The sequence below is a fragment of the Sander vitreus genome, chromosome 15 (assembly GCF_031162955.1).
Source record: "Sander vitreus isolate 19-12246 chromosome 15, sanVit1, whole genome shotgun sequence".
NCBI lineage: Eukaryota > Metazoa > Chordata > Actinopteri > Perciformes > Percidae > Sander > Sander vitreus.
This window is the reverse complement of record NC_135869.1, coordinates 27,984,530-28,011,284: the sequence shown is the minus strand read 5'-3', so window position 1 is coordinate 28,011,284 and position 26,755 is coordinate 27,984,530. Positions and strand designations below refer to the sequence as shown.

Sequence of the window (26,755 nt, the reverse complement as noted above, 5' to 3'; positions counted from 1 at the left end):
AACTGTTTAATTAAATGGAGTCTGGTGGGGTTGGCGATGGGGATTTTGGGGCGGTTTAATGTTAAATATAGGGCTGTCAGCATTAACGCGTTAATCGTGATGCAATTAAGGGCCGAGCATAACGAGCTACGTTTTTTTTTACTCGTATTAATTGCATGCCGCCATTTATTAATTCATTTTCACTTCACTCGGCTTTGCGTCGTGCCTAACAGGATACTATTACTACTTCCTCCTAACACATCCTGCTGCTGCAGGAATAGTAACGCGGATTTCGGCTCCTCATTCTGGTGCCACTGATATGTCTGATGCTCTGAAACAGACGTTACAGGAAACAGAAACATCGCTGCACATGACGCTAGTTAACACAGCAGCTAACGTTAGCCTACTGCTAGCTAGTTAACACTATACTCGACAGCAGCTAACGTTAGCCTACCGCTAGCTAGTTAACACTATACTCGACAGCAGCTAACGTTAGCCTACCGCTAGCTAGTTAACGCTATACTCGACAGCAGCTAACGTTAGCCTACCGCTAGCTAGTTAACACTATACTCGACAGCAGCTAACGTTAGCCTACCGCTAGCTAGTTAACACTATACTCGACAGCAGCTAACGTTAGCCTACCGCTAGCTAGTTAACACTATACTCGACAGCAGCTAACGTTAGCCTACCGCTAGCTAGTAGCTGGATTAAACAGGGTTAAATGCTGACAGCTAACGCTAAACGGTGTAAAGTGTGACTGTGTTTTACTGTAGAGGATTCAACACCGGGATGTAACAATCTGCAGCTGCTGCTGTCGGAAAAACACAGACGGGGCGTTCAATGAAACTGGTAAACTACAGCCTCGTGGTGCATTTGAAGTTATTACATTCAAATGTGTGACTAGATTAAATATATAATAAACAAATACAAACCTTAAAGTCAACTTCGTGAAGTCACTTTCTTTGCATTCATTTGATTCCCAGTTAAGATCCTCTGGTAAGAACGGCTTTCCATTGTTAATATGGACTTAAAAACTGTTCTGAAATGCAAAATAATATTTTAATCATATGATAAAACATGCGATTAATCGCGATTAACTATAGACATTCAACGATTAATCACGATTAAGAAAATGTAATCGTTTGACAGCCCTAATTAAATACTTAGAATAATAATCTCAGCCTGTCAGTGGCAAAAACAGCACTTTTAGAAGGTGCACGAACCCGGAAAATAGGTTAAAAAAAACCCAGAAGTTACCCTTTAAGAGTCCCTTACTGAACAGTATTCGCCTTTCTCGTGGAAAAACAAAACCTAGATTCTACGGAGGTTTGACATGTAGTGCTTTTTCAATGTTGTTGATCGTATGAGGCACGTTTTAATATGACATCATGTGTTATTATGTTGCATGCAGTGGCTATAATCTGCCTTTAATCTCTCTCAGACCAAGCAGAGGCCCCCTCTGCCTTCAGGACTTCAAGCTGATAGCAGTGCTCGGCAGAGGCCACTTTGGGAAGGTACTCACACTTCTTTTTCCCTCATTGGATGAACAAAACGTACACAGTGCTACAACTCTCTTTAATATAGTTAATTGAATGCATGTCTGTAGATGTGTGTTCATACATGGTGGCCTAGAGGGTAGAGAAGCAAGCTTGGGACTGGGAGGTCGCCCGTTCAATCCCCAGGTGGGGAAAGTAAAAGAGCAGTGTTTATCCCTCCCTCATTACTACCACTGAGGTGCCCTTGAGCAAGGCCTAGCCCCCACCGCTCCAGTGGAGCTGCTCAGTGGTCAGCAGATCAGACTGTGGTAGTACTGGGCAGCTTCCAGTATGAATGTGGTCAGATCAGACTGTGGTAGTACTGGGCAGCTTCCAGTATGAATGTGATCAGATCAGACTGTGGTAGTACTGGGCAGCTTCCAGTATGAATGTGATCAGATCAGACTGTTTTATGCAATGACTGGGTGTGTATGGCTGGCCACACAGAAGGAAATAATCTGGAGCCTTTTTTTCCGTCAATCCTGTCGACGTTGTCTTTGCTATAATCAGATCAGTATATATTTATGTTTATGGGAAACATCCATGTGTTCAGACAAGGCTAGCAGCACGTCGGACACCTTTCTGGCGTACAAAGACATAGAAAACGCCACGCAGCCAGTGTGCAGGAGGCCAATGACTGGGTGTGTTCATGTATGCTGCTATATGTTTCTATTTATTCTTTTTTAACTTACATTATATTTGTATAGACTCAATGAATGATGCACTGACTGGAGAGCACCTTAAATGTCGTTGTCCCTGTGACAATGACAACAAAGACCTATTCTATATTTTTATATTCAGGGTTCTCACGGTCATGAAAAACCTGACCAAATCTGAAAATCTTTCTTCTGTTTTTGCTTTATTTTGGTCTTTTCTTCTGTGACAGTACATTGATTGCTCGAGATATGTAAATGAAAAAAATCTAATCAAAATCAACCTAGAATAACTCTTTAATTCCCACTGTAATATCCATTTTAAACGAGGCAAAACTGACTTTATAAAACCTACTTTTAATGCAGTTTGCACAGCTGCTCTTATTTATTGGAGGAAAAGTTGTTGTGGTTTGGTTTTAATGTCATTTTATGCGAGTCTTTCGTGGGTGTTCATGTTTTTTTATGTGGTCTGTGAGCCCCAAACCGAAGACAATTTTCTATCATTATGTGACACACAATAACACTTTGAATCTTTGAATATGAATCTCTCCAGGTGTTGCTGTCAGAGTACAAAAGGACAGCCAGCCTGTACGCCATCAAAGCCCTGAAGAAGGGAGACATCGTAGCGAGGGATGAAGTGGAAAGGTAATTGCATTTTTACGACACGCTCTCCGTGACCTCGACCAAAAGTCTCAGCTAAACAGCAAAGCTCTCTTCGCATCATAATTCCACCTCGTACAGTAATCGGTGTTAGGGCTGATACGATATGAGGAAAATATCAAACTGCCATTATTTTGATTGATATTGCAATTGCGATATGCCAACAGGTTCTCACACCCATCTCGTAAAATATGGACGCTTGGTCAGGTGCCTTTGTCGTTCTTATTGACGCTAAAAGTCTCCTTTTAGCGCTATAAGTAAACGTGGTCGGGACTATTGCCGTCCCTTTAGCGCTATAAGTAAACGTGCTTTGTCGGGACTATTGACGTCCCTTTAGCGCTATAAGTAAACGTACTTTGGTCGGGACTATCGCCGTCCCTTTAGAGCTATAAGTAAACGAGCTTGGTCGGGACTATTGCCGTCCCTTTAGCGCTATAAGTAAACGTGCTTGGTCGGGACTATTGCCGTCCCTTTAGAGCTATAAGTAAACGAGCTTGGTCGGGACTATTGCCGTCCCTTTAGCGCTATAAGTAAACGTGCTTGGTCGGGACTATTGCCGTCCCTTTAGGGCTATAAGTAAACGTGGTCGGGACTATTGCCGTCCCTTTAGTGCTATAAGTAAACGTGCTTGGTCGGGACTATTGACGTCCCTTTAGAGCTATAAGTAAACGTACTTGGTCGGGACTATTGCCGTCCCTTTAGAGCTATAAGTAAAGCGTGCTTTAGTCGGGACTATTGCCGTCCCTTTAGCGCTATAAGTAAACGTGCTTGGTCGGGACTATTGCCGTCCCTTTAGAGCTATAAGTAAACGTGCTTGGTCGGGACTATTGCACGTCCCTTTAGCGCTATAAGTAAACGTGCTTGGTCGGGACTATTGCCGTCCCTTTAGCTCTATAAGTAACGTGCTTGAGTCGGGACTATTGCCGTCCCTTTAGAGCTATAAGTAAACGTGCTTGGTCGGGACTATTGACGTCCCTTTAGCGCTATAAGTAAACGTGCTTGGTCGGGACTATTGGCGTCCCTTTAGCGCTATAAGTAAGCGCTTGGTCGGGACTATTGCCGTCCCTTTAGCGCTATAAGTAAAGCGGCTTAGTGGGGACTATTGCGTCCCTTTAGCGCTATAAATAGCGTGGGATATTGCGTCTTTTAGCTATAGTGCGCATCGGGACTATTGCCGTCCCTTTAGCGCTATAAGTAACGTGCTTGAGTCGGGACTATTGGCGTCCCTTTAGCGCTATAAGTAAACGTGCTTGGTCGGGACTATTGCCGTCCCTTTAGAGCTATAAGTAACGTGCTTGGTCGGGACTATTGCCGTCCCTTTAGCGCTATAAGTAACGTGCTTGGTCGGGACTATGGCGTCCCTTTAGAGCTATAAGTAAACGTGCTTGGTCGGGACTATTGGCGTCCCTTTAGAGCTATAAGTAAACACGCTTGGTCGGGACTATTGCCGTCCTTTAGCTCTATAAGTAAACGTGCTTGGTCGGGACTATTGACGTCCCTTTAGAGCTATAAGTAAACGTGCTTGGTCGGGACTATTGCCGTCCCTTTAGCGCTATAAGTAAACGTGCTTGGTCGGGACTATTGCCGTCCCTTTAGAGCTATAAGTAAACGTGGTCGGGACTATTGCCGTCCCTTTAGTGCTATAAGTAAACGTGCTTGGTCGGGACTATTGCCGTCCCTTTAGAGCTATAAGTAAACGTGCTTGGTCGGGACTATTGCCGTCCCTTTTGACGCAGTTATGTTAAGGAAAAGGTCGTGGGTCGGCGTACGGTTCTGTGACACGTGGGAGGAAAGAAAGAAACGACTATAGCAAGCGTGACAAGCAGGACGTGAACCCCGCTCTCCTGGGTGAAAGTCCTGTGTTTGGATATGAATGAATGATGATGAATACATTTTTAATGGTTGTAGCCAAAGGGTAGGGTCAGAAGCTTCAGCTTATATAAGGCCCCCCTTCTCACATTTATTTAGACTAACAAACAAATTGGCAAGGAAAAACTGTACAAGACAAGAAAGATAAAAATATATTATACAAAAAAAACTAAAGAACATATGCACTTACCCAGATAACTTTCTACATACATGCATACAGTGTGTTTGCATATGCATGCATACACTTACCTACATACATACATACATACACGACTACATATACCCATAAGGGTCAGTACTTATATACAGTACATTGCCACCATAAGGTGAATAATATCCTAAATAATGATGATAACCATAATGATAATAATGATGTTCATCATCATCATACAGTATGATATGATTCACGATATCGGAGGGAATGATCAAGTCATTATAGTGTTATTTCTGCGAGGATCTGTACCAGACAAAGCTGTTTTCTTAGTCTGTAGGAGAGGATGTGTAGGCCGGGAGTCTCTGCAGCTCCACAATACTTCATTCAGAACGGTTTGACACATAGTTTGCCTTCAACAAATATTGCGCCTCCCCTGAGATTTGGATATTGCACTAGTCCACGTGTCAAACTCACGGCCTGCGGGCCAAATCTGGCCACTAGCAGGTTTTGATCCGCCCCCCATATAAATTGAGGTTCAAAATATATACTGTGCAAATACATCTGACGCTACTGGACACATCTTCAGTGATGTTCCTGGAATCGTTGGATGTCTCGGGTCTTTCAACATCATACACCCTCCTCCAGGCGACCCAGCTGAGGCTGATCAGACCTCAGCTTGTGTCCAGTTGGCGAATCTAGCTACTCTGCCCCCAAGGATCTCCTCTCTTTAGCCATAGCCATCTTGAGGCTTTCTCTGCCGCTTCGGTGGTATTGTGGATGGCTCTTCTCCTTCTCACTCCATCGATGCCTAACACGCTGAAGGCTCTGTTTTTCTGATTGTTTTGGGGGATTTTTTATTTGACGGCTAAGTTACTTTTTTGGAGCTTTGTGTCGACTAAACTGTAAGTGAGAAGACGTTATGAGGCATGCAATATAGTAATAAATAGTACAGTAAACCATTTTTTTCGATTAAATAAAAGCATGTGAGTAAACTAAACATGTCTGGCCCTTTATGTGATTCTTATTTTCCAGTGTGGCCCTTACTGAAGTTGAGTTTGACCCCCCTGCACTAGTCCATGTTGTGATTTCGATAAAATTGTGATTCATTGTGCAGCCCTAATCGGTGTCTCCTTCGCCCCATCCTCCCTCCCCTGACTCCCCTCTGTCTGTCTCCAGTCTGATGTGTGAGAAGCGGATCTTTGAGGCTGTCAACGGCTCCCACCACCCCTTCCTGGTCAACCTGTTTGCATGTTTCCAGACGCCAGAACATGTGTGTTTTGTCATGGAGTACACGGCGGGAGGAGACCTCATGATGCACATACATGCTGACGTCTTTTCTGAGCCACGTGCTGTGTGAGTTCTGCTGTCTTTGTCGGTGTCTGTTCAATAGGAGAAACCAGATGAGAGCTTCTTAAAGGTCCTATGACATGCTGCTTTTTGGATGCTTTTATATAGACCTTAGTGGTCCCCTAATACTGTATCTGAAGTCTCTTTTATATAGACCTTAGTGGTCCCCTAATACTGTATCTGAAGTCTCTTTTATATAGGCCTTAGTGGTCCCCTAATACTGTATCTGAAGTCTCTTTTATATAGACCTTAGTGGTCCCCTAATACTGTATCTGAAGTCTCTTTTATATAGACCTTAGTGGTCCCCTAATACTGTATCTGAAGTCTCTTTTATATAGGCCTTAGTGGTCCCCTAATACTGTATCTGAAGTCTCTTTTATATAGACCTTAGGGAAGATTCCAGATCGGCCCATCTGAGCTTTCATTTCCTCAAAGGCAGAGCAGGATACCCAGACATTTTCATACCATGGGAGCTTTAAAAAGCTCTATGTGTCAACATCCATGCATCTATTAATGTACGAAGAAGCGTCAATATGTAGAGGTATGTAGCAGCGTATATGTTCAATTATCTTTCTTTCTGTACTTTTGTTTTTTTTAATCCGACAGCTTCTACTCAGCTTGTGTGGTCCTGGGTCTGCAGTTCCTTCATGACCATCAGATTGTGTATCGGTGAGTACTTTGATACATACTCGCTGTATGCCTCCGCACCATGGCTGTATACAGGGCTTGACATTAGCACCCGCCAAATGCGGGTAGATTTCAGCAGTGGCGGGTAACCGTCACTCTCACCAGCCACTAGACCTGCACGATATTGGAAAAACACTGACATTGTGATATTTCTTATCATGTGAGATATATTGCGATATGAAAAAGGACATATTTTTACAAGATAACATAAATAGCTTTGTTTGGAAATACTAAATCAGTCTCAACTACTGGGGTGGTTTTGTAGGGGAGTGTGTCACGGTTTGTCAGGAAAGGCTTGGACCCAAATGCAGTTTAGATGATTTATTAAACAAAAATGAGTCTCACACAAAGTCCTCAGGAAGCTAGCCAGGCAGGAACAAACGGAAAAAAACCAGAATCCACAACAGCACAGAGACGGCATCCAACAGAATAAACTGACCCGACAAAAGACAAGGAAGACACAGAGACTAAATACAAGAGGTAACGAGGACTAACAAGGGACAGGTGAAACAACAGGTGAAACAAATAAGACAATCACAAGGGCGGGAAACTAAAGACAGGGAGTAAACTAGACAAGACAAGGGAGACAAGACACAGAAGACTACAAAATAAAACAGGAAACAGAACATCACAGTCATGACAGAGTGCATCTATATAGAAACTAAAAATGAAAAAGGAACTGTTCTAATGTGAACCCTTCTTTGTTGAACTTTAACGCTTTACAAACACCAAAGCAATTAAGCACTGTGACTACTCTTCTGAAGAGATTTTGGAGATTTATTTCGTCTTTGCAGCGAACAGAAAACCCTGACTACTGTAGCTTCACTATCCATGGAAAAGTGTGTGCATCAGTATCAGTGTGTCAGCGGCAGATGCCGCTTACGGTGCTGTTCTACACACAGAGCCTCAATCCCCATAACAATAAACCCCGTCGGACTAACGTAACCTCACATACACACGCTGCCCACATGGCTACCTGTCTTAAAGGGGAAGGGTCGCAGGTAACGATCATGTAAAAGGCGAACGGTCTTCTTCTTCGAGTCCGTTGCAATTTCAGTCATTCTGCCAATATCTAGTGCAGGTCACAGCTGATGGAGTCGGTTCAGCCAGGTCCTGAGGGCTGCAGCACTGGGGGGCGTTTTCACACTCACAGTAGGTGGGACATTGTCTGTACTGCTCCACAGCTGCATGTGTCTTCTGTCTGTTTTGGTTCCATGCTTTCGTGCTTTGCACCTCCCCTGTTCCCCCTGTCAAAGGAGAACGGTGAAAGTTTACTTTTCTGTCAAGCAGCAAAAAGGTTTTAGCGTCAACATCGCAACGGCCTGCGATGTGACTATCCCGCATGCGCACATCGCGATGTAGACGATGAAACAAAATATCGTGCAGCCCTACTAGCCACTTTGGAGGGTGGCATGCCTTTATATTGTAACAGTGGTGGCTGAAGTACTGTGCACAGGAACCCAGCTGTGACCCAGTGTGCAGCAGCAGCCCACAGTTGGCACACCAGACCAGCAAGCTGCTGCGATTCTGTAAAATACCCCCCAGAGCCCCATAACTGACCTTATTTGCAGTTTGAGGTGTCCTGGCATCTCTTTTACAATTATGGCCTACGGGGAAAATCCTTTCTGGGCCTTAGGGGGATTTTTCGTTGCGATACCGCGAGTGGCCACTGGACAACATTGGCTGCAATGCCGAACCCGACTTTCTTCAAAATCGGCCCAAATGTCCCACTTGGACTCAAGATGAACTGATTAGATTTAGGATAAAGTGATGGAGTGATGACATTTATATCCTAAAGGTCAACGGTCAACGGCACTGTGACGACATAATGTTTCTGGCCGTTATTCAACGCCATAACTGAGGGACAGAAGGGGAGAGATTTTAGATTAGATGTCACAAGTACACATGTCAGAAGTACAGAGCAATGAAATGTAGTTAGTGTCTAACTAGAAGTGCTTAAGCAAATAACGTGCTCCAGTATATACAGAGTGCAAGGTATGAATAATACATACAGTAAGTATATAGATATGTGTCCAAATGAGTGATTATTACTACAGGTATGTACAGGCTATGAACAGGCTATGACTATTGTAATACATCATAAATAACTGTACACTATGCACAGTATTTGGTCGAAAATACTGAGTACTAATCTTGAAACTGTATTGCTTGTTTAGCTCTTCTGTGTGGAAAGCATCACAGTATATTATTATGTGAGTCTGGACAGACGTGGATGTGAACAGCACCTTGACTGGTTGGCGGAAGAGTACAACCAGGGTTCAAAATGAGCTTTTTCGTCAATGTTCACATTTCACCAGCCACTCATTAGAGTACCATTGTTTTTTTTGGCTGGTGAGTGTAGCAAATCTAGCAGCCACTTGCATATTTTACCAGCATTTGGCTAGTAGATGGTGCTAATCTGGATCCCTGAATACAACCGCATGGTGGTAATTGTAGTTTTCACAGCACTCAATAATTGACATGAATCCACTTCCTTTTCTTTGTCAGGGATCTTAAATTGGACAACCTGCTGCTCGACACAGAGGGTTTTGTGAAGATAGCAGACTTTGGGCTCTGTAAAGAAGGTGAGCGGTTGTTATTTATTTGATAAGAGAAGCCTTTATTGTCTCCTTTAGGAGAAATTCATCTTGGGCATTCGAGAGAAACGAAATGGCGACACATCGTATATAAACACACAATAAACATACAGTTAACCTACATAGAAACATAATCATACATCATCTCATCCAATGCTTCAATGGACATCTAATAACCACACACAATACCCCCCCCCCCCCCCCCACCACCACCACCATCACCTTTCCTCACAATCACAGAAGAACAGGAGAGAACCCACAACACATCCTCCACCTCGTATGGCACTTCATTTTCATAATGTTTGCACATTTCCCGTTAACTCATGCTGTGGTCAATAACTTCTGTATTGCACAATGCCCAATTGCATAATACCATATCAAATATAACATAGCATATATATATATATATATATATATATATATATATATATATATATATATATATATATATATATATATAGCACCAGTACCCTATCAGGCATTGCACATCCTATAACCATAATGGTAAGTACCACAAATATTTAGTATTAGTCACACATACATCACTGCAGCCAATACATACATACATACACACACACACACACACACACACACACACACACACCCCTTATCTCTTATTATTCATTAATTTGATTGAAAGCGGCACAAATGAGAATGTATACCTGTTGAGCTTTCAGTTCAGTAACCCTGCCCCTTCCCCTGGCCCTCTGCAACACCAGATGAGGAAAAGTTTCACACATAAGGGGAAATTGACTTTCTTACTTAATTACATCGTTTATTTTGTAAGCATTGATGTGTCTCTCATCACTCCAACAGTCGATAATCTGCCCACAAATCTGAAACTGAGTGTTACACTGAGCGAGTGTAAAGTGGTCCGTTACATCCAAGCCGTTACCAGATGAGTTTCTACAAAGCTAATGAAGACTATCAGCTCCACACAGCTCTCTCTGTGTCTCAGTAGGACTGTGTTCAGAAGGTTGTGGCGTCAGGAGACTTTCCCACGCAGAAACTGGAGTGAAGATGATGACCTCTTCTGAAGAGTCCATCATGTTTTTTTAATCCTCCGTGTCCTCCTCGGCTACTAGCAGCTGTGTGGAGGAGGGGGTCCGTGATCACAGAAGGCTTGTATCATGTAGATGCGCCAACAGTTTTGTTGTCATTACTTCAAATTCCTAGTCTGGCTATCACCAGACCAAGAAAATCCAGAGCAGACTCCCCAGACTAATGTTCAATCTGATTGAACATTAGTCTGGGGAGTCTGGTCTGGATTTCCTACTGAACAAGAGGCGGGATCAACGGGCATAGTTCAAACGACTAGGATAGTCCTTCAACCAATCAGATCAACGATTGGGGAGACGTAGCAGCGACAGCAGCATCAACGGGTTGCTGTGCTTCGGTGGCCACCATGTTGAATGTAAACAAGAAGCTGCTTGGTCGCTTCTCTAACGGCATCGTGTTAAAACCCGCCAATAGCGCGCCAGCTGGATAAGCCAGTTTGTGATTGGTCCCCGCTAAATTGTAACGGAAGCAGGATAGATAAACGTACAGGTCTCCAGCCTGAGCTGCTGTTACAGTCCGTGTTCGTTGTATTGTCTGTACTTTCATCTGGTGCCTTGATAAGTGTTATTTAGGTTCACAATACATTTTGGATTGCCTAGTTTTTGCCGCTATTTGTGACATTATGGGGATTTTTTTCAACATTTTTGGCATTTTTTGGCACTATTTCCAACATATCTGGTGCTGTTTGCAATGTTTTTGTCACTTTTTTCAATATTCTTGGCATATTTGACTTTTTCGATTAATTCAAAGCATGTCAATAATGAAAGGAGACAGTTGAGGTGGTTTGGGCATCTGGTAAGGATGCCCCCTGGGCGCCTCCCTAGGGAGGTGTTCCAGGCACGTCCAGCTGGGAGGAGGCCTCGGGGAAGACCCAGGACTAGGTGGAGGGACGTCCAGCTGGGAGGAGGCCCCGGGGAAGACCCAGGACTAGGTGGAGGGATTATATCTCCAACCTGGCCTGGGAACGCCTCGGGATCCCCCAGTCGGAGCTGGTTAATGTGGCTCGGGAAAGGGAAGTTTGGGGTCTCCTGCTGGAGCTGCTACCCCCGCGACCCGATACCGGATAAGCGGACGAAGATGGATGGATGAATGTCAATAATGTCTTTTTCCAATGTGGCCCTCAGAGAAGTTGAGTTTGACACTCCTGTCCTAGAGTATAACAATGGAAATAAGCCTTGGGACATTATTTAGTTGTTGTCCTCGATGATAGTTAATGGCCCAAGTAATTGCTGCTGTGCAGTTTTATATATTTCTTTTTCTTCACCCGTAAAATCTGCTCTTGTCTCACTCGTTCTTCTCTCTAAAGGCATGGGTTATGGGGACCGGACCAGCACATTCTGTGGGACCCCGGAGTTTCTGGCCCCTGAGGTGCTGACAGACACATCGTACACACGGGCAGTCGACTGGTGGGGGCTCGGGGTGCTCGTCTACGAGATGTTGGTCGGGGAGGTAAGAATACAGATTGTCAGTTCTTCATTGTCCCTCGAGGGGACAGTTGATCTGCAGTTGGAGGTACAAAAAAACCAACAAAACAGCAACACAATAAAAAAGGCATAAAACATCTTAGCAGCACACAACCAACGGACCGATTAACAACATTAGGGGTGTCACGATACCAAAAATTCAGTAGTCGGTGCGAGATGGCCCGATATCCCTGTATGGATGATATGATGTATAACAGCTGTATACTACTATCCCTGTATGGATGATATGATGTATAACAGCTGTATACTATCCCTGTATAGATGATATGATGTATAACAGCTGTATACTACTATCCCTGTATAGATGATATGATGTATAACAGCTGTATACTACTATCTCTGTATGGATGATATGATGTATAACAGCTGTATACTACTATCTCTGTATGGATGATATGATGTATAACAGCTGTATACTACTATCTCTGTATGGATGATATGATGTATAACAGCTGTATACTACTATCTCTGTATAGATGATATGATGTATAACAGCTGTATACTACTATCTCTGTATAGATGATATGATGTATAACAGCTGTATACTACTATCGCTGTATGGATGATATATGTATCTGAAGTCTCTTTTATATAGACCTTAGTGGTCCCCTAAAAGTGTGGCCTTGACCAACTGCCATGCTTCGCTCGTTTGAAAGCCATGATGTCGCTCTCTTTCTCATGGGGGGGCCAAATCCTCTGGGCGGGCAAAGCAGAGAAAGGGGAGGTAACCTTTCCCCTTATGACGTCATAAAGGGAAGACTCCTGATTGGCCCATCTGAGCTTTCATTTTCTCAAAGGCAGAGCAGGATACCCAGGGCTCGGTTTACACCTATCACCATTTCTAGCCACTGGGGGGCCATAGGCAGGCTGGGGGAACTCATATTAATGTTAAAAAACCTCATAAAGTGACATTTTCATACCATGGGACCTTTAAATAATTGCTTAAAGCATTTGAACACTGTTGTGTTGGAGTTTGTAACATTCCAAAATCTTAATTTTGTCTTAAATGTCATATCTGTTCCAAATATCTGTTTCATTAACTACTGATAATTGGTATCGGCCTTAAAAAACCAGTATCGGTCGACCCCTAATGTAATGCAAACTAATGTGCGTCTGTCTCTTCCAGTCTCCGTTCCCAGGTGACGATGAGGAGGAGGTTTTCGACAGCATCGTGAACGATGAAGTACGCTACCCTCGCTTCCTCTCCACCGAAGCCATCGGCATCATGAGACGGGTTAGACTCTGAATACTTCTCCTGTCACTTCCTGCTCCTGACTAATCTCTTTTCTTGCTTGTAACGTTGGACGCATCACTTAGACCAGAGGTTTTCAAACGTTTTGTGTGTGTGGACCTCCTCATAATACACATAATGAAATATGTCAACACACAGTCCTACCTGAATTAATCTGCACCTCTTAATAAACCTACTAGCACTACAACTAGAACTGGTCATCTCATCAGTACAACAGGCTCGTTGGCTGCCACATATTTAATTTAGGGGATTATTAATCTTCAGAGTGTTACAAGTCCTCAAAAAGTAGGATGTGAGTTTGTCCATTTAACAGCACATCCGTGAAACATTTCAGAAACACGAGATCAAGAAACTAACTGGAAATTAAAATAATAATAGACCTTATTCATTTCATTTATTTTTTGTTTCATATAAACTGCCTATAAAGGCTATGTGTGGGATGTGTTCATGACAACATTCTTTGCCTCTGGCCTTATACACATTTAATGAAAACACAGTAGGTAACCAAACTCCTCGTGGTTAAAAATGGGAATTTCCTGGTAAAATGAAGGTTAAAAAACTATTATTTTATTTAGCTTTTCCACGGACCACCTGCAGTACCCTCACGGACCACAGTTTGGGAATGACTGACTTAGACAACAAAGAAAACTGTGTGAATGATGAAGTATTGTTCCTTTTTTGTTGGTTGCTAGTTGTTGAGGAGGAATCCCGAAAGACGACTGGGCTCTGGAGAAAAGGATGCTGAAGATGTCAAAAAACAACCGTTTTTCAGGGTGAGTGTCTATTTTTTAATCTGAAAGGGGAACCTTTCTGTATTTTTCAACCTTCCCAACACTATTTGCACTTGTTTTTGTGTGTCTAAGTAACTGACAGGAACAACAATCTTTAAAAATGGTCCAGTATTAGGCAAGACCGCTGCAGTCGGCAATGACTAAACAAGCTGCAATGTAACGTTAACGGGCAATTGCGCACCTTTTAATTTCCATCCACTAAAAGTTCTGCCTTTGCTGCTGACAGACTCAGATTATTATTCTGAGTGTCTGACAACATTATCAAAGGATCCCTACAGAGATAGACCTTTTAGTTAAAGAGGAAGATCCTTTTAGTTTAACATGAAACAGCCCCGAAATCACCATCACCAAACTCCACCAGACTCCATGTAAATAATCAGGACTTTTAGCGTGTATAGAGCCAGCATATCTCCACCAGACTCCATGTAAATAATCAGGACTTTTAGCGTATATAGAGCCAGCATATCTCCACCAGACTCCATGTAAATAATCAGGACTTTTAGCGTATATAGAGCCAGCATATTTCCACCAGACTCCATGTAAATAATCAGGACTTTTAGCGTGTATGGAGCCAGCATATTTCCACCAGACTCCATGTAAATAATCAGGACTTTTAGCGTGTATAGAGCCAGCATATCTCCACCAGACTCCATGTAAATAATCAGGACTTTTAGCGTGTATAGAGCCAGCATATCTCCACCAGACTCCATGTAAATAATCAGGACTTTTAGCGTGTATAGAGCCAGCATATCTCCACCAGACTCCATGTAAATAATCAGGACTTTTAGCGTGTATAGAGCCAGCATATCTCCACCAGACTCCATGTAAATAATCAGGACTTTTAGCGTGTATAGAGCCAGCATATTTCCACCAGACTCCATGTAAATAATCAGGACTTTTAGCGTGTATAGAGCCAGCATATTTCCACCAGACTCCATGTAAATAATCAGGACTTTTAGCGTGTATGGAGCCAGCATATTTCCACCAGACTCCATGTAAATAATCAGGACTTTTAGCGTGTATAGAGCCAGCATATCTCCACCAGACTCCATGTAAATAATCAGGACTTTTAGCGTGTATAGAGCCAGCATATCTCCACCAGACTCCATGTAAATAATCAGGACTTTTAGCGTGTATAGAGCCAGCATATCTCCACCAGACTCCATGTAAATAATCAGGACTTTTAGCGTGTATAGAGCCAGCATATCTCCACCAGACTCCATGTAAATAATCAGGACTTTTAGCGTGTATAGAGCCAGCATATCTCCACCAGACTCCATGTAAATAATCAGGACTTTTAGCGTGTATAGAGCCAGCATATCTCCACATGTAAATGGGTGAATTAAGGGTTTATTTCAACCAAACCAGAGTGATGATTGTTGGAACAGTGGAAAGATGAACCAAGACGGCTTTTGGTAGTTTTATTTAGTTTCTGTCGACATCAAATGAAGTGTGTTTTACAATGATAAAATGACTGTTTATTTAAATGGAGTCTGGTGAGTTTGGCGATGGGGATTTCGGGGCTGTTTCATGTTAAACTAAAAGGATCTTCCTCTTTAACTAAAAGGTCTATCTCTGTAGGGATCCTTTCCATAATGTTGTCAGACACTTAGAATAATAATCTGAGTCTGTCAGCGGAAAACACAGAACATTTAGTGGACGTACAGCTGCAGTGTTCTTGCTCAATACTGGACTGAAATCAAAAATTGTCACTTGGACACAAAAACATGGGAAAATATGGTGCAGGTTGGTACCGAAGTTGCCCCTTAATGTTACTGAGTGCATCTTGATGAGAAACTAAATGTGAACGTTGTTTAAGGGCATGGACTGGGAGGCTCTTCTTCAGAGGAAGGTCCCGCCTCCGTTCGTCCCGACCATCGGAGGAAAAGAAGACGTCAGCAACTTTGACGTGGAGTTCACGGCCGAGGCTCCCGCCCTGACACCGCCCCGCGAGCGCCGCAGTCTCTCCCGCAAGGAACAGGATTACTTCAAGGATTTTGACTACGTCTCAGACCTCTGTTAGAGTCCCATGGGTCACCGGGTGATCAGCTGCCCACTGCCAGACACAGACTCTGAGAGGAGACTGAGAAGCGAAAGGCGGCTGACTCTCTGCCCTGCACTGGGAGAGAGGAACTCGTTGGTGATGAGAGGCGAGGATCACTCTTAACTGTTCTTTTTTTCTCTCCGTCTGTTTGTTTGTTTGCGATGGGAGGAAGAACTGGCCGGGGGCCGAGCATGTGTGTAAATGGGTATCAGTGGAGTCTGAAATCACGTGTTGCACACACCACACATGCAACAAACAAAAAAGGTGTCACGCATCTGCGGTCCTCTGGAGGTCTGCAGATGCGTGACTTTTAGAGGAAGAGGATGTGGTTGTTTATAACGGATAATAATCCAGATTATTATGTAAGAAAACGGAAGAAGAGACGATGGATCCTGCTGTTTGTCCAACACAGAACTGAAATGCTCAGAGAGCCTTTGAATCAATCACAGAGTCAAAGGTGATCATTCTGACAGGAAGCGCTGTCTCTTCTCTCCCTGCACTCACCCTCGTCTCTCTTGTCCTTTTACGTATATCTGCTGTCGGTGTGTTGCTGCTAAGTGTGTGTTTGGTTGTGTACGGTGTCCCTGCCTCAACCAGTGATGTGCTGTAATCATGCACCACCTGTAAGTTGACACATGGGGGAGCCAGAGGAGAGAGAAAAGTCATGTGCTGAATCTTAAAGTGCCCATATTATGAAAAAAATCTCTCTTTTCTGGGATTTGGGGAGTTATTTTGTGTCTCTGATGCTTCCACACCGCATACAAACATGCAAACCACCATCCATGCTGTTCTGAGAGTGAGATACAGTTTCTGAATGTGTCCTGCCTTCAGTCTCTGGGTCAGCTGGTCAACATCTGCACGGCTTTCTACGTGAGAGGTCTCACTCTGTAGCTAAAACAGAGACCTGAACACACTCAAAATACAATTATGAACCTGAAAATGAGCATAATATGGCCACTTTAACATAGGTCACCTCTTCGTCGTCTTCTCTGTCCGCTGTCTTTCGGTACAACACAGAACTACAATCAGTTTTCAATGACAAAAAGCTTTTACATTTTTTGTTCTTTTTTTGTGATTTATAGTTTGTTTGTCCCCCCCACCACCCCCCCATCTGTGTTTCCTCCTCTGTCATTTGCTGGTGAAATATGTTGGAACTGTGACTCAGTAAAGATGTGAACCCAACACAGAAGCAGTGATCCATTTATTGCCATTGGCAGTTTTTCCGTTGGGTTAGTCCAGGGGTGTCAAACCAGTGTTCAAATTACGGGGGGTATTGGGGGGGGTACGACCCCCCTACGTGAGACATGGACCCTCCCAAAAGGGATGAAAATAATGTAATGAAATATAATGTTAGCCTATCCAAAATAGTATGTATTTAAATGTAGTATTAGCATCACATACCAACAGTTTTCAAACCCTCACTCCCCATTGGGCTGGACCATTTCTCTACATTCATACACATGACAGGATAGCTACGTGAGAAGGGGAGAGAGGGGGGGGGAAGACATGCAGGGGATTATCACAGGTCGGATTCAAACCCTGGACCTCAGCGTCGAGGCATTAACCTCTCAGTATATGTGCGCCTGCTCTACCCGCTGAGCCAACCCGGCCACAACACACACTTTTTTTCAATGGTTTTGTCGGGGGAGTTTTTCCGCCGCCAATCTTTCACCACCACCAGTATAATACCAGAAGTTTTACACTTATTTTTGTCAGTAAACCTCATTTATATGAAGTTCTAGGTTATGTAATTTCCAGCTGCAAACTGTCTGACTTGACTGCAGCTTTTTGTCGCCGCCCCCCAGCTGCTGCCGCCTGTTTTTGTCCATTTTACAGGCGAGACGCAGCTCATCTCAAACGCCTAGCCAGTGTGAAGCCTAAGGCCGGCTTCACACTGGCTGCGTGGCGTGAGCGTGTCAGCAGCGTGGCGTGAGCGTGTCAGCAGCGTGGCGTGAGCGTGTCAGCAGCGTGGCGTGAGCGTGTCAGCCGCGTGGCGTGAGCGTGTCAGCAGCGTGGCGTGAGCGTGTCAGCAGCGTGGCGTGAGCGTGTCAGCCGAGTGGCGTGAGCGTGTCAGCCGCGTGGCGTGAGCGTGTCAGCTGAGTGGCTTGTCCGTTTTTATTTTGGCTCCCATGTTAACCGGTTAGAGCGTGCACACTGCCTGCGTGACACACACGAAAACGCGTGTTTAACAGCTATTTTTCACGCCACACGCCAGCTAGTTGGAAGCGTTTCCAGGAAACATAGAATACAAAAAGATGTTTATATGTCGTTTAGACACAAATACATATGTTTGGGATCATTGTCATGCTGAAAGACCCAGCCACGTTTCATCTTCAATGCCCTTGCTGATGGAAGGAGGTTTTCACTCAAAATCTCACGATACATGGCCCCATTCATTCTTTCCTTTACACAGGCTGGCTAGAAATAATGAAAATAATAATGAAAATAATGAAAAATAATGAAAATAATAAAATAATGAAAATGAAAATAAAAATAATGAAAATAATGAAAACAATAAAAAATAATGAAAATAATAAAAAAAATAATGAAAATAATGAAAAATAATAAATAATAATGAAAATAATGAAAATAATGAAAATAAAATAAAAATAATGAAAAATAATGAAAATAATAAAAAATAATGAAAATAATGAAAAATAATGAAAATAATAATGAAAATAATGAAAAAAATAAAGAATAATGAAAATAAAAAATAATAAAAAATAATGAAAATAATAAAAAATATTAAAATAATGAAAATAATGAAAAATAATGAAAATAATGAAAAATAATGAAAATAATAAAATTAATGAAAATAATAAAAAATAATGAAAATAATGAAAATAATGAAAATAATGAAAATAATGAGATAGGTGAGAAGCTCAGTTATCCGTGAGGAGCTCGAGTAGAGCCGCTGCTCCTTCACGTCGAAAGGAGCCAGTTGAGGTGGTTCGGGCATCTGGTAAGGATGCCCCTGGGTGCCTCCTAGGGAGGTGTTCCAGGCACGTCCAGCTGGGAGGAGGCCTCGGGGGAGACCCAGGACTAGGTGGAGGGACGTCCCAGCTGGGAGGAGGGCCTCGGGAGGACCCAGGACTAGGTGGAGGGACGTCCAGCTGGGAGGAGGCCCCGGGGAAGACCAAGGACTAGGTGGAGGGACGTCCAGCTGGGAGGAGGCCTCGGGGAAGACCCAGGACTAGGTGGAGGGACGTCCAGCTGGGAGGAGGCCTCGGGGAGACCCAGGACTAGGTGGAGGGACGTCCAGCTGGGAGGAGGTCTCGGGGAAGACCAAGGACTAAGTGGAGGGACGTCCAGCTGGGAGGAGGCCTCGGGGAAGACCCAGGACTAGGTGGAGGGGACGTCCAGCTGGGAGGAGGTCTCGGGGAGACCCAGGACTAGGTGGAGGGATTATATCTCCATATAGATAATGAAAAATAATAAAAATAATAGAATAATAATAATAAAATAATGAAAATAATAATGAAAAATAATGAAAAATAATGAAAAATAATGAAAATAATGAAAATAATGAAAATAATAAGAAATAATGAAAATAATAGAAAATAATGAAAATAATAAAAAATAATGAAAATAATGATGAAAATAATAAAAATAATGAAAATAATGAAAATTAAAAAATAATGAAAATAATGAAAAATAATGAAAATAAAAAATAATGAAAAATAATAAAAAATAATGAAAATAAAAATAATGAAAATAATGAAAATAATGAAAATAATAAAAAATAATGAAAATAATAAAATAATGAAAATAATGAAAATGAAAATAAAAAAAATAAAGAATAATAAAATAATAATGACAATAATGAAAATAATAATGAAAATAATAATGAAAATAATGAAAAATAATGAAAATAATAAAAAAAGGCTGAAGGCTGGGTCATGACCGAAAGAACAAGATCCAGGGTACAAGCGGCCGAAATGGGTTTCCTCAGGAGGGTAGCTGGCGTCTCCCTTAGAGATAGGGTGAGAAGCTCAGTTATCCGTGAGGAGCTCGGAGTAGAGCTGCTGCTCCTTCACGTTGAAAGGAGCCAGTTGAGGTGGTTCGGGCATCTGGTAAGGATGCCCCCTGGGCGCCTCCCTAGGGAGGTGATCCAGGCACGTCCAGCTGGGAGGAGGCCTCGGGGAAGACCAAGGACTAGGTGGAGGGACGTCCAGCTGGGAGGAGGCCTTCGGGGGAGACCCAGGACTAGGTGGAGGGACGTCCAGCTGGGAGGAGGCCTCGGGGAAGACCCAGGACTAGGTGGAGGGACGTCCAGCTGGGAGGAGGCCTCGGGGAAGACCCAGGACTAGGTGGAGGGATTATATCTCCATATAGATAATGAAAAATAATAAAAATAATAAAAAAATAATGAAAATAATAAAAATATTGAAAAATAATGAAAATAATGAAAATAATGAAAATAATGAAAATAATGAAATTATGAAAATTATGAAAATAATAAAAATGACAAAATAATATAAAATAATAAAAATAATGAAAAAATGAAAAATAAAGAAACTAATAGAAAATTATGAAAATGAAAATATTGAAAAATAATGAAAATAATAAAAAATAATGAAAATAATAAAAAATAATGAAAATAATGAAAAATAATGAAAAAAATTAAAATATAATGAAAATAATAAATAATGAAAATAATGGCAGCTGCACATACTGGCTCATCCTGACTGTAGGAGAGAGATGAAACGCTCGCTGACGTCAACCGTCCTCTTTTGTTTTCTCACTATTTGCTGTTTTTAGCATTAGCGCTTGGTGGGCTGTAAACACATTGGAGACGAGACAGCAGGTCTCATATTTCAGACACTGCAAAGGTATACATTGTTTGTTGGTCTATTTCGTTACTAGATTCACTTCTGAGACTTTTTTATGCGAGAAATCAAATATATAAAGCTCAAATATGGGACGTTTTACGAAAATTGATGGCTAATTGCAAATTTGGGAAGATGTGTTGGACTTTAGGAGCTCCACGCAGTCTGACGAAAAAATAAAGAATAATGAAATAATAATGAAAATAATAATGAAAATAATGAAAAATAATAAAAATAATGAAAATAATGAAAATAATAAAAAATAATGAAAATAATAAAAAATAATGAAAATAATGAAAATGAAAATAAAAAAAATAAAAACAATAAAAAATAATAAAAATAAAGAATAATAAAATAATAATGAAAATAATGAAAATAATAATGAAAATAATGAAAATAATGAAAATAATAAAAATAAAGAAAAATAATGAAAATAAAATAAAAATAATGAAAAATAATGAAAAAATAAAAAATAATGAAAATAATGGAAAATAATGAAAAATAATAAAAATAATGAAAATAATAAAAACAATAAAAATAATAAAAATAAAAAAAATAAAAAATAATGAAAATAATGAAAATAATAAAAAATAATGAAAATAATGAAATTAATGAAAATAATAAAAAATAATGAAAATAATGAAATTAATGAAAATAATAAAAAATAATGAAAATAATGAAAATGAAAATAAAAATAATAAAAAAATAAAAACAATAAAAAATAATAAAAATAAAGAATAATAAAATAATAATGAAAATAAAAATAATGAAAATAATGAAAACAATAAAAAATAATGAAAATAATAAAAAATAATAAAAATAATAAAAATAATGAAAATAATGAAAAATAATGAAAATAATGAAAATAATGGAAAATAATGAAAAATAATAAATAATAATGAAAATAATGAAAAATAATAAAAATAAAAATAATGAAAATAATGAAAATAAAATAAAAATAATGAAAAATAATGAAAATAATGAAAATAATGAAAATAATGAAAATAATGAAAAATAATGAAAATAATAAAAAATAATGAAAATAATAATGAAAATAATGAAAAATAATAAAAATAATAATAAAAATAATGAAAATGAAAATAAAAATAATGAAAAAAATAAAAACAATAAAAAATAATAAAAATAAAGAATAATAAAATAATAATGACAATAATGAAAATAATATTGAAAATAATGAAAAATAATGAAAATAATAAAAAAAGGCTGAAGGCTGGGTCATGACCGAAAGAACGAGATCCAGGGTACAAGCGGCCGAAATGGGTTTCCTCAGGAGGGTAGCTGGCGTCTCCCTTAGAGAGAGGGTGAGAAGCTCAGTTATCCGTGAGGAGCTCGGAGTAGAGCTGCTGCTCCTTCACGTTGAAAGGAGCCAGTTGAGGTGGTTCGAGCACGTCCAGCTGGGAGGAGGCCTCGGGGAAGACCCAGGACTAGGTGGAGGGACGTCCAGCTGGGAGGAGGCCTCGGGGAAGACCCAGGACTAGGTGGAGGGATGTCCAGCTGGGAGGAGGCCTCGGGAAGACCCAGGACTAGGTGGAGGGACGTCCAGCTGGGAGGAGGTCTCGGGAAGACCCAGGACTAGGTGGAGGGACGTCCAGCTGGGAGGAGGCCTCGGGAGACCCAGGACTAGGTGGAGGGACGTACAGCTGGGAGGAGGCCTCGGGGAAGACCCAGGACTAGGTGGAGGGATTATATCTCCATATAGATAATGAAAAATAATAAAAATAATAAGAAATAATGAAAATAATGAAAATAATAAAAATATTGAAAAATAATGAAAATAATAAATAATGAAAATAATGGCAGCTGCACATACTGGCTCATCCTGACTGTAGGAGAGAGATGAAACACTCGCTGACGTCAACCGTCCTCTTTTGTTTTCTCACTATTTGCTGTTTTTAGCATTAGCGCTTGGTGGGCTGTAAACACATCGGAGACGAGACAGCAGGTCTCATATTTCAGACACTGCAAAGGTATACATTGTTTGTTGGGCTATTTAGTTACTAAATTCACTTCTGAGACTTAGAATAAATAAAGAATAATGAAATAATAATGAAAATAATGAAAATAATGAAAATAATAAAAAATAATGAAAAATAATGGAAAAATAATGAAAAAATAATAAAAATAATGAAAATAATAATAAAAATAATGAAAAAATAATGAAAATAATAAAAAATAATGAAAATAATGAAAAATAATGAAAATAATAAAAATAATGAAAAATAATGAAAAAATAATGAAAATAATGAAAATAATAAAAATAATAAAAATAATGAAAATAATGAAAATAATGAAAATAATGAAAATAATAAAAATAATGAAATAATGAAAAATAATGAAAATAAAAAATAATGAAAATAATGAATAATAATGAAAATAATAATGAAAATAATGAAAAATAATAAAAATAATGAAAATAAAAATAATGAAAATAATGAAAATAATAAAAAAATAATGAAAATAATAAAATAATGAAAATAATGAAAATAATAAAATAATGAAAATAATGAAAATAATGAAAATGAAAATAAAAATAATAAAAAAATAAAAACAATAAAAAATAATAAAAATAAAGAATAATAAAATAATAATGAAAATAATGAAAATAATAATGAAAATAATAATGAAAATAATGAAAAATAATGAAAATAATAAAAAAAGGCTGAAGGCTGGGTCATGACCGAAAGAACAAGATCCAGGGTACAAGCGGCCGAAATGGGTTTCCTCAGGAGGGTAGCTGGCGTCTCCCTTAGAGAGAGGGTGAGAAGCTCAGTTATCCGTGAGGAGCTCGGAGTAGAGCCGCTGCTCCTTCACGTCGAAAGGAGCCAGTTGAAGTGGTTCGGGCACGTCCAGCTGGGAGGAGGCCTTCGGGGGAGACCCAGGACTAGGTGGAGGGACGTCCAGCTGGGAGGAGGCCTCGGGGGAGACCCAGGACTAGGTGGAGGGACGTCCAGCTGGGAGGAGGTCTCGGGGAAGACCAAGGACTAGGTGGAGGGACGTCCAGCTGGGAGGAGGTCTTGGGGGAAGACCCAGGACTAGGTGGAGGGACGTCCAGCTGGGAGGAGGTCTCGGGGAAGACCAAGGACTAGGTGGAGGGACGTCCAGCTGGGAGGAGGCCTCGGGGGAGACCCAGGACTAGGTGGAGGGATTATATCTCCATATAGATAATGAAAAATAATAAAAAATAATAAATATAATAAAAAATAATGAAAATAATAAAAACATTGAAAAATATTGAAAAATATTGAAAAATAATGAAAAAATGAAAATAATGAAAAATTATGAAAATTATGAAAATTATGAAAATTATGAAAATTATGAAAATAATAAAAAAATTGAAAAATAATGAAAATAATGAAAAATAATGAAAAATAATAAAAAATAATGAAAATAATGAAAAAATAATGAAAATAATGAAAATAATAAAAATAATAAAATAATGAAAATAATAAAAAATAATGAAAAAAATTAAAATATAATGAAAATAATAAATAATGAAAATAATGGCAGCTGCACATACTGGCTCATCCTGACTGTAGGAGAGAGATGAAACGCTCGCTGACGTCAACCGTCCTCTTTTGTTTTCTCACTATTTGCTGTTTTTAGCATTAGCGCTTGGTGGGCTGTAAACACATTGGAGACGAGACAGCAGGTCTCATATTTCAGACACTGTAAAGGTATACATTGTTTGTTGGTCTATTTCGTTACTAAATTCACTTCTGAGACTTAGAATAAATAAAGAATAATGAAATAATAATGAAAATAATGAAAATAATGAAAATAATAAAAATAATGGAAAAATAATAAAAATAATGAAAATAAAATAAAAATAATGAAAAATAATGAAAATAATGAAAATAATGAAAATAATGAAAAATAATGAAAATAATAAAAATAATGAAAATAATAAAAATAATGAAAATAATGAAAATAATAAAAATATTGAAAAATAATGAAAATAATGAAAATAATGAAAAATAATAAAAAATAATGAAAATAATGAAAATAATGAAAAATAATAAAAATAATAATGAAAATAATGAAAAATAATAAAAAATAATGAAAATAAAAATAATGAAAATAATGAAAATAATAAAAAAATAATGAAAAATAATAAAATAATGAAAATAATGAAAATAATGAAAATAAAGAAAATAAAAATAATAAAAAAATAAAAACAATAAAAAATAATAAAAATAAAGAATAATAAAATAATAATGAAAATAATGAAAATAATAATGAAAATAATAAAAAAAGGCTGAAGGCTGGGTCATGACCGAAAGAACAAGATCCAGGGTACAGCGATCGAAATGGGTTTCCTCAGGAGGGTAGCTGGCGTCTCCCTTAGAGATAGGGTGAGAAGCTCAGTTATCCGTGAGGAGCTCGGAGTAGAGCCGCTGCTCCTTCACGCCGAAAGGGAGCCAGTTGAGGTGGTTCGGCACGCCCAGCTGGGAGGAGGCCTCGGGGAAGACCCAGGACTAGGTGGAGGGACGTCCAGCTGGGAGGAGGCCTCGGGGAGGACCCAGGACTAGGTGGAGGGACGTCCAGCTGGGAGGAGGCCTCGGGGAAGACCCAGGACTAGGTGGAGGGACGTCCAGCTGGGAGGAGGCCTCGGGGAAGACCCAGGACTAGGTGGAGGGACGTCCAGCTGGGAGGAGGCCTCGGGGAAGACCCAGGACTAGGTGGAGGGACGTCCAGCTGGGAGGAGGCCTCGGGGAAGACCCAGGACTAGGTGGGGGGATTATATCTCCATATAGATAATGAAAAATAATAAAAATAATAAAAAATAATGAAAATAATAAAAATATTGAAAAATAATAAAAATAATGAAAATAATGAAATTATGAAAATTATTATATTAAAATGATAAAATAATAAAAAATAATAAAAATAATGAAAAAATGAAAAATAAAGAAACTAATAGAAAATTATGAAAATGAAAATAATGAAAAATAAAGAAAATAATGAAATAATAAAAAATAATGAAAATAATGAAAATGAAAATAAAAATAATGAAAATAATGAAAACAATTAAAAAATAATGAAAAAATTAAAATATAATGAAAATAATAAATAATGAAAATAATGGCAGCTGCACATACTGGCTCATCCTGACTGTAGGAAACACTCGCTGACGTCAACCGTCCTCTTTTGTTTTCTCACTATTTGCTGTTTTTAGCATTAGCGCTTGGTGGGCTGTAAACACATTGGAGACGAGACAGCAGGTCTCATATTTCAGACACTGCAAAGGTATACATTGTTTGTTGGGCTATTTCGTTACTAAATTCACTTCTGAGACTTTTTTATGCGAGAAATCAAATATATAAAGCTCAAATATGGGACGTTTTACGAAAATTGATGGCTAATTGCAAATTTGGGAAGATGTGTTGGACTTTAGGAGTCAAAGTTAAAGATGTGTTGGACATCCCTTTAATGTTGAACCCTGTTGTACGTATACAGAGTTTAGATTCTCTGCCCGAGCCCCGCCACTATCCTAAATTATCCAGCGCGTTGTCGGCCAGTGCGTCGGCATGCAGACCGTGATGAAGGACAGTATTTATTAGGTGATGGAGACCGTGATGAAGGACAGTATTTATTAGGTGATAGAGACCGTGATGAAGGACAGTATTAATCAGGTGATGGAGACCGTGATGAAGGACAGTATTAATCAGGTGATGAAGACCGTGGTGAAGGACGGTATTAATGAGGTGATGGAGACCGTGATGAAGGACAGTATTAATCAGGTGATGGAGACCGTGATGAAGGACAGTATTTATTAGGTGATAGAGACCGTGAT

General features: G+C 39.8%; 1 protein-coding gene across 4 annotated transcripts in view; it reads left to right on the top strand.

Annotated features, from left to right (window-relative positions):
• Positions 1 to 17,293, top strand: part of pkn1b (protein kinase N1b) — an 84,544-nt gene extending 67,251 nt beyond the window's left edge. For all 4 annotated transcript variants that reach the window (XM_078270616.1, XM_078270614.1, XM_078270613.1 and 1 more), the window contains exons 14-22: positions 1,421 to 1,493; positions 2,721 to 2,812; positions 6,027 to 6,203; positions 6,804 to 6,866; positions 9,393 to 9,469; positions 11,847 to 11,989; positions 13,151 to 13,258; positions 13,969 to 14,049; positions 15,887 to 17,293. In XM_078270616.1, the coding sequence (XP_078126742.1) occupies positions 1,421 to 1,493; positions 2,721 to 2,812; positions 6,027 to 6,203; positions 6,804 to 6,866; positions 9,393 to 9,469; positions 11,847 to 11,989; positions 13,151 to 13,258; positions 13,969 to 14,049; positions 15,887 to 16,090 (1,018 nt within the window). In that variant the 3' untranslated portion in view covers positions 16,091 to 17,293. The remainder of the gene's footprint in view (positions 1 to 1,420; positions 1,494 to 2,720; positions 2,813 to 6,026; positions 6,204 to 6,803; positions 6,867 to 9,392; positions 9,470 to 11,846; positions 11,990 to 13,150; positions 13,259 to 13,968; positions 14,050 to 15,886) is intronic.
• The last annotated feature ends 9,462 nt before the right edge of the window (positions 17,294 to 26,755 follow it).